Source organism: Rutidosis leptorrhynchoides, chromosome 11, assembly GCF_046630445.1.
Source record: "Rutidosis leptorrhynchoides isolate AG116_Rl617_1_P2 chromosome 11, CSIRO_AGI_Rlap_v1, whole genome shotgun sequence".
Taxonomy (NCBI): domain Eukaryota; kingdom Viridiplantae; phylum Streptophyta; class Magnoliopsida; order Asterales; family Asteraceae; genus Rutidosis; species Rutidosis leptorrhynchoides.
The window spans coordinates 365,609,098-365,620,980 of NC_092343.1; the positions used below are offsets into that span (position 1 = coordinate 365,609,098).

General features: G+C 31.1%; 1 protein-coding gene across 2 annotated transcripts; it reads left to right on the forward strand.

Annotated features, from left to right (window-relative positions):
- The first annotated feature begins 8,583 nt into the window (after positions 1–8,583).
- On the forward strand, positions 8,584–10,638 carry LOC139877633 (putative HVA22-like protein g). 2 transcript variants are annotated; one of them, XM_071865058.1, is made up of 6 exons: positions 8,584–8,661; positions 9,036–9,088; positions 9,207–9,305; positions 9,739–9,795; positions 9,902–9,965; positions 10,123–10,638. In XM_071865058.1, exons 2-6 carry the CDS (start codon positions 9,057–9,059, stop codon positions 10,411–10,413), a joined length of 543 nt encoding a protein of 180 aa, XP_071721159.1. In that variant the 5' UTR covers positions 8,584–8,661; positions 9,036–9,056; the 3' UTR covers positions 10,414–10,638. The 2 variants fall into 2 exon arrangements, with proteins under 2 accessions (XP_071721159.1, XP_071721160.1); XM_071865059.1 differs by lacking the exon at positions 8,584–8,661 and adding an exon at positions 8,941–8,962.
- Positions 10,639–11,883: the final 1,245 nt, after the last annotated feature.

Genomic DNA, 11,883 nt, shown 5'->3' on the forward strand with positions numbered 1-11,883 from the left:
AATGAGATACATACTTATAATAAAATCATGTTAACTATATATATAACCATATATATGTCATCGTATAGTTTTTACAAGTTTTAACGTTCGTGAATCACCGGTCAACTTGAGTGGTCAATTGTCTATATGAAACCTATTTCAATTAATCAAGTCTTAACAAGTTTGATTGCTTAACATGCTGGAAACATTTAATCATGTAAATATCAATCTCAATTAATATATATAAACATGGAAAAGTTAGGGTCACTACAATATCCGACATCTGAACAAGGAAAAATAACTTTTTCCACGTCAGTAAGTCATAAAGCAAGCACGTATTAGGCAAAGTAACTACGACAGCCTAAATTATGTATAACAGTAAATAGCATGGCAATAATAACGAATCGTACAGGAGTAACATGCAATCGAAAGTAAATAGTAGCATTCAGTAGTGAAAACATGTAGTAGCATACGGCATATAGCAGTAAAAGTAAGCAGCAGCATGCAGTAAGTTCAGCGGAAACAAGTAAACTAGCAAGTTGTAGATTAGTCCTATTAGTGAATCCTACTCGGGTCGATCTTAGACTCACTAATGCAACCTAATTCCCTACAACCAATGCTCTGATACCAAATGTGATGCCCCGTACTAAATCATCATGTACGGACCATCAACAACAGGATCATTACAAGGTCAAACACTATATGCTATTTCAAAATACGTTTGCATTCATGATAAAAGGTGATATCTTAACCAACATCAATGTTTAACAACCAAAAGTATGCTTCAATGAATAGAAGAAAGGATAATAGTATGTGACCCATAGGTCGTTACAAATCATAGTTTCAAAAGGTAACATAGTTTGAATGCAAATAAAACGTTTCATGCGGTGACGACTCTAACAAGCGCAGCGGGTGTCTACAGTAAGACTACAACAGCGAAAGCGGCTAACCTTAAGCACCTGAGAAAAATATGCTTAAAAACGTCAACACAAAGGTTGGTGAGCTATAGTTTAAGTATAACAGTAATGTAATGTAGGCCACGAGATTTCAGTGCTACAAAGAGCATTTCAAAACAGTATGTAAAGTATATGTTTAACCGTGGGCACTTGGTAACTAACTTAATGTTTATAACCCCCTGAAAGTACACTTGGCGAGTGCATATGTTTACGAAGTATTAAACACCCGTTAAATACTAGCGCTACAAGCCCGAGTGGGGATGTCGAACCCTATGGATCCATATCTAAGATTTGCATTCACCGGTTCAAAGACCAATGACTAAACGTTACCGAGCTAAGGGGAAAGTTTATGCCATTGTATAACCCACACATATATAAAGTTTAAGTACTCGTGCCTAGTATGTAAAACGTAAAATGCGCATGTATTCTCAGTTCCCAAAATAGTTAAAGTAAAAAAGGGATGCTATAACTTACAGTGGAAAAGTAGTGGTAAAGTATGGCTCGGGAAAATTAAGCAAGTATGTAGGTCCGAAAAGTCCTCAACCTAAGTCAAAAGTTACTAAGTCAGTAAATCGTTCCCGATAGGTTTAAAAGTATGTAAATTAGGTCTTAAAGGTCATCATCATTCATCATCTAACAAAAGTATAAAGTTTGTTTCATTCTAGAAAAGAGTTTAAAACAAAGGCTGACTTCGGTCAGTCGCCACGGCCTCTATACCTATTGAAATAAGGTGAGACCAGTGGCCATGGCTCCGTATATAAGTGCTTTAGTTGCTGTAAACATTCCAGAAGCAAACTCGTCTTTGTTTGACTGTGGCGACTGTTTAAGTACGAGTAGGTCAGAATTTTCAGCACAACGTTAAAAGGACATAGTGACGTTCGGAGGGCCATAGATCCTAAACCGTAACTCGGATTAAGACGAGTCTTAAACGAAAAATTATCTACTCGAACAGAGATAACTGAAAATCAACTTTACAGTAGCCCAGGTATTCTGATCAGTTCCAGAAAGCAGTAAACAGTGTGTTCTGGTGGATTCTTGGTGCTTGATGTTCATCACGGTTCTCATCCTTGATGCATATAGCTTCAAGTGTACAACTTGTTGATGTGTTTACATCATCTTTACCAAGTTTTGACCATCATAACACAAGTGTAAGTCTAAGATAAGTAGCACAACTCAATTAAGTGTTGCAAGTAGTTTGATGAACCAAAGTTACATCAAGATCTTAGATCCGACACATACATGAACTCTAAAAGTAATATTAACCAAGTTTTGACTATCATGACACTAGTGTAAGTCTAAGATATGTAGAACAACTCACTTAAGAGTTGTATGATGTTTGATGAACCAAAGTTACATCAAGATCTTAGATCCAACACATACAAGAGTTATAAAAGAAATATTAAACTACAAACTTGAAAATAAACTTAAGCAAACAAGATCTTAAGTTGTAGAACATAGTTCTTAGTTAGATCTTAAAGATCCTAGACCCAAAAGTCTAGATCTAAAGTTCTTAAGTTAAATCCAACACAAGTATATGAAGTTATAACTAAAAAGTTATACTTCCATGTTCTTGAACTTACAAAGTTAACTTTGGTTCAAGAAAAATGAGATCAAGATTAACTAGTAATACTTGACCAAATTAACAACATTTCAACTTTAAAGTACATAAAATGAAGAAATAAATTAAATCTACAAGTAACAAATTCATGGTTTTTCATGCTTTAAAGATTCAAGCCAAGGCTTTGATCTTTAAGAAAGTAAACCTTAAGTTTACAAACATGGATTCAAGTAATGATTTTACAACTCATGAACTTTAAATTCTTTAAAACATTAAGTGTAGAACCATAACTAGAAAGCTTAGGTCCTTGTATGTTCTTGTATGAACAAGATAAAATGAAGAACAAACTAGAAAGTTTGATTCTTAATAACTAGTAAAGAAACAATAATAACTACAAGTAATTAAACAATAACAAGGAACAAGTATCAAAACAAACAAATGATGATGATGATTTGTGTAGGCTATGGTTTTGAAGACAAGAAAAGGAAGAAGAAAGTCTTGAAAGAAACTCACAATTTGAGAGAGAACTTAAGAGAAAAATGTGAAGTATTTTGTGTGTGTAAAATGAAATGTAAACTAGTGAATGAGTAATAAGGAAATGCAAACATGGAACTCCCTTTACCTAGGTGATGGCCGACGGTTTTCAACACAAAAGGGGAAAGGGAAAATCCACTAGTTACTTGCATGTAAAGGTGAAGATGCTCTCTTAAAATGGTAATAAAGCTAGATGCATGGGAAAGATGTGTAATTGATACAAGTAATTAGACCCCTTACAAGTTAATTAATCTAGTTCCATCTCAAAGTAATACTTGCATAATAAGATGGGCTAATTAGTCTATTAAGGATGTAGGGTGGGCTTCTTAGTCCATTAACATTAATAAAAGTCCAAGTTCAAGTAATTAACAAATAAATCCAACAAAGCCCAAGTAATTAACTAGTGACCTTAGTTAATTAAAAATGATCAATAAAAATTAATCATGGATGCAAATAATATCCGAAATATTATTCGTGAAAAATTCGTGTGTCACAAAGACGTGTAGGGCAATTAAAAGTCAAGTACGGTAACAAGTAAATGTATAGAAATACATTCATTAACACGTAAGCATTAATAATAAACATTATTAATTAAACCTTGGAAAATCCAGGGTCGTTACAATATAACTCCTGAAATAAATAATGTTTCGAGTTTGATAAACTATAAATTCGTTAAAATATCAAGACTTATATTATGTTAATATAATAAACATGTATAGATTTAAAGATCATATTGAGTCAGGTTGACTTTTGAGATGACTTTTGTTAACTTTTGCATGTCGATCTCGAGCATTAGGATTGTGATACACTATGACCCGACCTAGCTTGTTAGACATGTATTGACCAACATATGTTCTCTAGGTTGAGATCTACGGTTATTTTACATTTCGAGTTTCGGTCACATTTCAGTGAATGACCTTATGTGTTGCTAAGGTGAGTTTCATTTGCTCCCTTTTTAATTACATTTGCAATATATATTTTTGGGCTGAGAATACATGCACTTTATTTTATACGCAATGGACACAAGTACATACTAAATTCTACACTGAGTTTGAACCGAAAATCCCTTAGCTTTGGTAACTAGTAACTGCTAGTTATAAGAACTGGTGGGCGCGAGTAGTTATATATGTATCCATAGGGCTTGACATCCCCGTCTGTTCCAGGTATAGAAACCCTAGCCTGAACTATAAAACAGACGTATGCTATTTGAGTTTAGTACACGTTGGATTTCGTATATTGTACATGTTGGTTGCATGTATGTTAAAACAGGTACTTATAATAACGTTAAAGCTTAGTTACCAGGGTGCTCAATCTTGTAGAATATTTTGATAAACGTTTCTGGATGAAACAACTGAAATCTTGTGATCCACCTTTACATACAGATTATGCGCAACATTAAAACTATGAACTCACCAACCTTTGTGTTGACACTTTTAAGCATGTTTATTCTCAGTTTCCTAGAAGTCTTCCGCTATTTGCTTATATGTGATACAAGTTATGTGCATGGAGTCATACATGCTTTATTCGAGAAAACGTTGCAATCACAAAATCATCACCATGTATCTTATACTGCATTATCAACGGATGTAGTATTGTAAACTATTAATTACGGTGATTGTCTATATGTATAAATCATCAAACGTCAAAAACCTTGGAATTTGATATTCAATTATGGTGTGCCTTTTCAAAAGAATGCAATGTTTACAAAACGTATCATGTAGAGGTCAGTACCTCACTGTGAAATCGATGAATGATGTATTCGTCCAAACGGATTTGGACGGGTCATCACAGCGTTGCTACAAGAAGCATTATAAACTTTATCTTTAACATTGTCAACATTAAATTAATAAAATAAGTTTCTAAAAACTAGTTAGGTGGCGTTTGGTTTGATAATTTGAAATCTCGAATTTGAAATTTCACGGGATTTAAATCCCAAGGCTTGAAACCACCACAGAATGACACTTGAAAAACCCCAACTTTTTTTCTAGGTTAGAATGCCCTGCATTCCTCTCAGAATTTGAAATCCTATAATGTGTTTGGTTTTGGGAATGAAATCCCGTGATCTATAAAACGTAAACATAAAACCTAAAATGTAAAAAGTAAAACATAAAACTTTAACGTAAAACTTAAACGTAAAGCGTTTGTTGTGAAACGTAAATCATAAAAAGTAATTTGTAAACTGTAAATGTAAACTTAAAATGTAGAGCGAATCGTAAACATAAACCGTAAATGTGAACGTAAAACATAAACCTTAAACGAAAAACGTAACTGTAAAACATAAATGTAAACCGTATAAATAACCCGTAATACGTTAACTGTAAAATGTAAAACATTAACGTAAACCTAAATGTATAATGTAAACGAAAAACGTAAAGGATAAAATGTAAAATATAAACGTAAATCGTAAACTTAAAACGTAAACATAAAACGTAAAATGTAAACCGTAAAATTAACATAATATAAATACACGTAGAAAAAGATAAATATTATATTGAATTAACGAACATCAGATGTTAACAAACTAGTATACGATCATCCCGCGCGTTGCTGCAGGCACGATGATTGTCGACGTACAAAACTATATGTTCTTATTAATACATATTATTTGTATTGAGCTTACCAAATTTTATATTTAAATAAGGGGTTCAACTTATTAAATTCACATAATTTCATTATCTATAATATTTATAAGTAAGCTAATCAAACCATCATAACTTCAATAATTTTGTTAATCATTATTAAAATTTAAGAAAAGCAAAACAAATTTCGTTAAATTGCTTAAAATGATTATACAAAAGAATAAATGTCAAACAAAAGTGAGCAATAACCGTTATGTACTACTCATTCTTGCATATTTACGACATCGCTTAAGATTATCGTAAGGAAACACTAAAAAACTAATAAAAATATTTAAAAACTGCAAATTAAATTAAATGAGCATTTATTTATAAATAAAAATGAACATCAAATATTAATGTTTTTATTTAAAAAGAAGTCGAAAGAGCGGAGAGTCACACCCTAAATTCCTCATTAACTAGAATAGAAAAAAAAAAGGTTACCTTTTTATGCAATTTGTCATTTTTTAAATTGTAACGAACAGTCCCTGAGCTAGCATCCATTTCGGTCAAACACAGTAGCAAATCAAACGACTACATGTGGCCATTTAACCGTTGTGATGCCCGTAGTTCTCCCCCACAATGATCCCACGGTGCCCGTTGTGGTCGTTGTGGGTAACGAAACACCTTGGTTGTTTAGCACGATGCATGGTCTAATCTATGGTTTCTATTAAAATCCTATAATGATGATGTCATTATTAGGCTAATTTATTTGTTAAAAAAAATCAAAAAATAAAAGGAAAAAAAATCTAAGGATAGTGGGTGATGTCATTAATCTAAATAATTTTGAATTAAAATTAAATCTTATTAATTAATTATTATTATTAAATCTTATTAAAAAAAATTTAATTATTAAAATTAAATAATTTTGAATTATTTTAATTAATTATTTTGAATTGAGTACGAGAAGGTATATAAGTTATGAAGAAGAAAACAAATTCTAAATTTATATTTTAATTTACACTTTTAAATAAAATGACAACCAATATTACCTCTCATGATTAGATATGAATTGTTTAATATGTATTTTAGGTGTTTGATGAAATGTTCAGCTGACGAGTTTCTTAGTCGGACTCTGTGGTTTCACGGGTAATTAAACTAAAAGACTTTAGCATTTACGTTCACTTAATATATAAAACATAACATTAAACTGGTTTGTTTAAACAAACTCGTGGTTCTACGAGTCATTTCACTATTAATTAATATAACTCTAACAAAAAATCATGTAATTATATATTTTATTCATTATAATTCTCGTTTTATATTTTCACCAAACTAACTATTTTTCTTTCATTTCTAATATTTATTTTACCAAGCTAACTATTTTCCTTTCATTTCTTTTAATTTTCATCAAAGTCACTAATATGTTTTAACTATTCTATATTGCTTTTCTTTTCCACTGTATTTATAAAAACTTCTTATAGAATCAGGTTTTATTTTTTACTTTTTTTTAACGACTATATCGATGTCGAATGCTCTAATGTGTCACCCACATACGTGTTAGGAGAAAACTCAATTCGCGACGATGTTGACAATACCATCGAAGGATGGGAAAACCCGTTCAGAGACCTTTCCAAATCGCATTGATGTTGGTAGTACCATCAAAGATTGGAAGAAATGACGATGGATCGGGCGATGCCATATCTATATAGTTTTTGTTCATCCATATTCATATTCATTAAATATCAGTTCATCCATCTATCTCCATATCCACTGGATTAAGCGGAATGGATATCCGTTGGATGTTGAAAAAGTTTCGTAATATGCGATGAAAACAAATATTTAGTATAGTAAAATTAAATATAACATGACATAGTTAATATTTATCGACAAGAATGTATAATATTTGTCGAAGATAGAACACAATTTGTTAACTTTACTATTCAACGTAGATTAAAAAAAAATTAAATATGTAATTTGTATGTTTATTTAGATATACATGTTTTATTGTTATATCATACTTTTTTCGCTATAAAGTTGAAAACAAAATATGAATTTAACGTCAAATGCATTTTTAATACTCCCTCCGTCCCATTACAAGTGTCCACTTACTTTTTGCACACAGTTTTAGGAAATCCCACTAACTCCATTCTCCACCAATCAGAAATCTTCTCTCTTCAGAATAACCTCTTCTCATTGGTTGAAATACAAAGTGGACACTTGAAATGGGACATCCCTAAATAGAAATGTGGACACTTGTGGTGGGACGGAGGTAGTAGTAAATATGTAAGCATAAATCTATATTTATATATTTGTATATACATTTCGGGTTTTAATGGATATATCCATTAATTAAACTTTTTATTCATGTTCATATCCACTTTCTGCTTCGAGTGAGAATCGAATCTGGGTTGACAGTACACTAAGTTGGATCTCACCTTATACCACTTAAGTTAAGCTTCGATGATATCGAATCAGGTTTTATCTACATTTGTGTTGAGTTGATTAATATACCAATAACCAACTTTTTAATCAACTTGTGAAATACATCGCATCAATCTCGTCTTTATTCTTCCTTTTTATCTTATTCTTTTCCTCGAGAAAGATACGATGTAGATAAACATAACTAACGTGAGTTTGTGATCGCTTATATAATCCTCAAATAATGATCAGCCATCAAATAAACTAACCAGTATTTAATTTGATCTATCAAACGTCTATGTATTATACGTAACATAATATCATTATTAATTATTGGAGTAATTATTAAATTATAGTATTACATTAAAAATAAATTAAATTAAATTAATGTTATTTATTACGAGTATTTTTTAATCAAAACAAAAGACAAACGTAACGGAAACCAACCCATAAAAAGTACGACGTTAAGTATACTAATATCACTACCTTTTTATAAGTTATCACAACTTTGCTTCTTAATCTTACTACTAATCACCATTTCCCAAGCACTTTTTATATTATTTCTCTCTTTTATAATTATAATTATTACACACACAAAATGACTGTATACATATAAGGAAAATCATTGATCTCCCTCAATTCTCAGAATTAAACAACGGTAATCTTCATTTTACTGTTTTGATATTCCTCATTCAAACATAGATCCCTTCATTCTATTCTTAGCAAAATGTTTTTTATTTGGTCTTTTGTATTTTATTGTTCTTTTGTAATCCAAGTACAATCACACCCATTTTGTGATTTAAGTTAATTAAAATGTATTAGTAAGTATATTTGATTCGGTTCAATTGGGTTATGGGTTTCTTTAACCAAATGGGTACTTTATGTAAAGATTGATACTTTCAATTCATTAGCTGAATCTCTTTTCAAGAATCATATTCTTTTTTGGTGAATTGAATTGGGTATGAATTTATATTTGATGATGATTTCAAGATAATCGAATAATTAATTTATTCTGTTGTTTATATTTTGAAGTTGATTTATTTTGAAGAAGATATGCTAGGTGAACTTATTACAAAAAGCCTTGTGTAAGCAGCTCTCATTTATCAATTTTTTTGTTATTTTGTTTTTATTTTTTTAGATTTAACTTTGGCAAATTGGTTTTGATAAATAAAATCTATATATATGTATGATGTATGATTACAGGTTGATTCTTGGATATGCATATCCAGCTTTTGAGTGCTTTAAAACCATTGAAAGACATGGTGCAGCAAATTCAGAATTAAGATTTTGGTGTCAATATTGGTAAATTTTCCTTTTTTTCATATATCACACATTCACACTTTAAAATTAAATTTGAAAATTGACCTTATTGGTTCTTTGGTCAACTGTATATTTAGGATTAGATCAATCAACCTCTTTATTCTAATTGACGAACATTTAAGTATCTTGATAATTTGATAGTGTTTGATCTGCTTGTGAATGTCTTAGTCTCACTAATAAGATAAACAAGCACATCATATTCAAAGATAATACTGGTTAAATTAGACTTTGAAAAAGGTCAAAATTAGACTTTTAAAAAGGTCAAATCCTTTTTTTTCCGTCGAATGAAAAGTGGTGATGGGGTAGTGACTTGTAACTAGTATAGTGAAGTTTGCACTATCTATCGAATTTGGTTACCTCTGTTAAAAGTTTATAGTAACACAATAACTGCATTGTAATTATGATTTCTATTCAGGGTGATCATCGCAATACTTACAGTTGTTGAACGAATCGGTGATATATTTATTTCTTGGTACGTATCAAAAATGTTATGCACACTAATCGCTTATTGATGATCTATGCTTTTTTCACGTAAGAAATAATTATGTATAACTTGTTTATGTGATTAATCTTATTAGGGTACCAATGTATGGAGAATTGAAGCTAGCCCTTATTATATATTTATGGTATCCTAAAACTAAGGTGAACAATATAACAATATATCTTGTGAAATGTTTTTTTTTTTTTTTTTAAGGGCAAGATGAACATATATATCTTGTCAAATGTTATTATTTTTTTGTTAAATGTTAATGTTATGTGTTTTGTGTTTCTAAAAAGGGAAAGTTAATGACTTTTTCAGGGAACGGGATATGTATATAACGCCATGTTGAGACCATTTGTAGCGCGCCATGAAACTGATATCGAAAAAAGTTTAAGGGAAATGAGAAGGAAAGTGTGTGATGTGGCGATTTATTATTGGCACAATTCTTCGAATTGGGACAAACTACACTTTATGAAATATTTCGATATTTGGCTTCAAAACCTTCAAGATCGAGATCCGAAGTACCATTTTTCTCCTTCTCGTTTTCAAAGAAACCCGCTAAGCAAAAAACAAAGAAGATATGGTGATACAGTGTTTAACGATGCTTGAATTTTGTACATTGAACATATTTTAACCTTTAGAAATATAGTGAATAGTTTTGTTGAACGAGATTATTTAACATTTCGGTTGTTGCTCATTTTAGCCATTAGTAGAACTATGCTAACCGCAGTTTTTGTTGTAAATGTGAGACTATGCTCTATTCGAGTTACCTTCAAGATGTATATTCTTTCAATGGTGCAACAACATTTGACAGTTTATAATGTTTTAGCAGTGGCTGGTAATATTGTTGGAGTATGATACCAAAATCATAGTGAGCGGAAGCATTTTAAAATTTACAAAATCATACTCCCCCAAGGACCCATGTACAAAACTTTTAGCAAACGAAATTAAATAAACGAACATGAATAGGTTAGATTACAACCTTTGTAGCCTTTCTCGAAGATTCTAGCTTGTAGAGAACCCAAAGGAGAGCTCCTCTAAACGGTAGACACCCAAAGTTCCAACCTTATTTGATCTATACCTTCTATCTTTCAAAAAACCTTTTCTTCTCTTTTGTTTTAAAGACCACCGAAAGAAAAAAACTTGCAAAGTCTTTTCTATCTTTTTTTTCAAATACTATTCTTCCCTTTTGTTTATAAAACCACCGATTGTTTTTAAGGAAAAAATGAAAGGAAGAGAGTGTGAGTCATTTGAGTTAGTCAAAAGATGCAGAGGGTGTGGGGGGACTTTTTGAGAATGCATGTATCGGTATTTAATAAAACATAAGCATGCTCTCTCTTTTATCTTTTCACATGTGGGTGCACACATGTTCATGTCCAAGTATTGGATAAATAAATAAAATGCAAGCATGTCTTATTTTCTATAATACAGTGGCATGCTTAAGAGATTAATAAATTAGTTATTAATTAATTAATCTCAAAATATATTTAATTTATTAAACCAAAAACAATTGATTAATAAATTAATTCCCGATAAGAAGGTGTATCAAACAATTTACGATTGGCCTTTGTGTGTGACCGAATAGGATAAATGAACTTTATATTATTTAATGTCATGGGCATACCTTCAGAATATATGTACCACGGTCAAATCACGGTTGAACCGTAACCAACCCGAGAACATATTTCCAATAGACTCCCACTTGCACTGACATTAATAATGTCGGTTAGTCTTAAAAGACACACCATGTGTAACAACTAGTCAATTAAGTTACATTCCTATATTTTGATTTTTATCAATCATCCTTTTGTTCTAGATATCTATATGAACGTGTGACATGGTTAAGTGTCAATCATCATCGTTCAAGATTATGTTTCCCGATAGAGATTTGTGGTGATCAAATAGACTGCAATTGCATTAATTCAGTCGTAGCATGGCCATGCATTTAATTCAGCACAAATCAACGAGGGGCCCAGAGATATCGCTTCAACTTGCTTAGAGAAGAAGGAACAAATTGCTTCAACTGTATAGACATCCACCACATCCTATATTTTACCTGATATGCACCCTTATGACTGG

Bases quoted from the DNA above. Each gene is read 5' to 3' on its own strand.
- LOC139877633 (XM_071865058.1), top strand. From the start codon at position 9,057: ATGCTAGGTGAACTTATTACAAAAAGCCTTGT. The intron at 9,089-9,206 runs GTAAGCAGCTCT...GTATGATTACAG, and splicing joins CTTATTACAAAAAGCCTTGT to GTTGATTCTTGGATATGCAT. The intron at 9,966-10,122 runs GTGAACAATATA...TGACTTTTTCAG, and splicing joins TATGGTATCCTAAAACTAAG to GGAACGGGATATGTATATAA.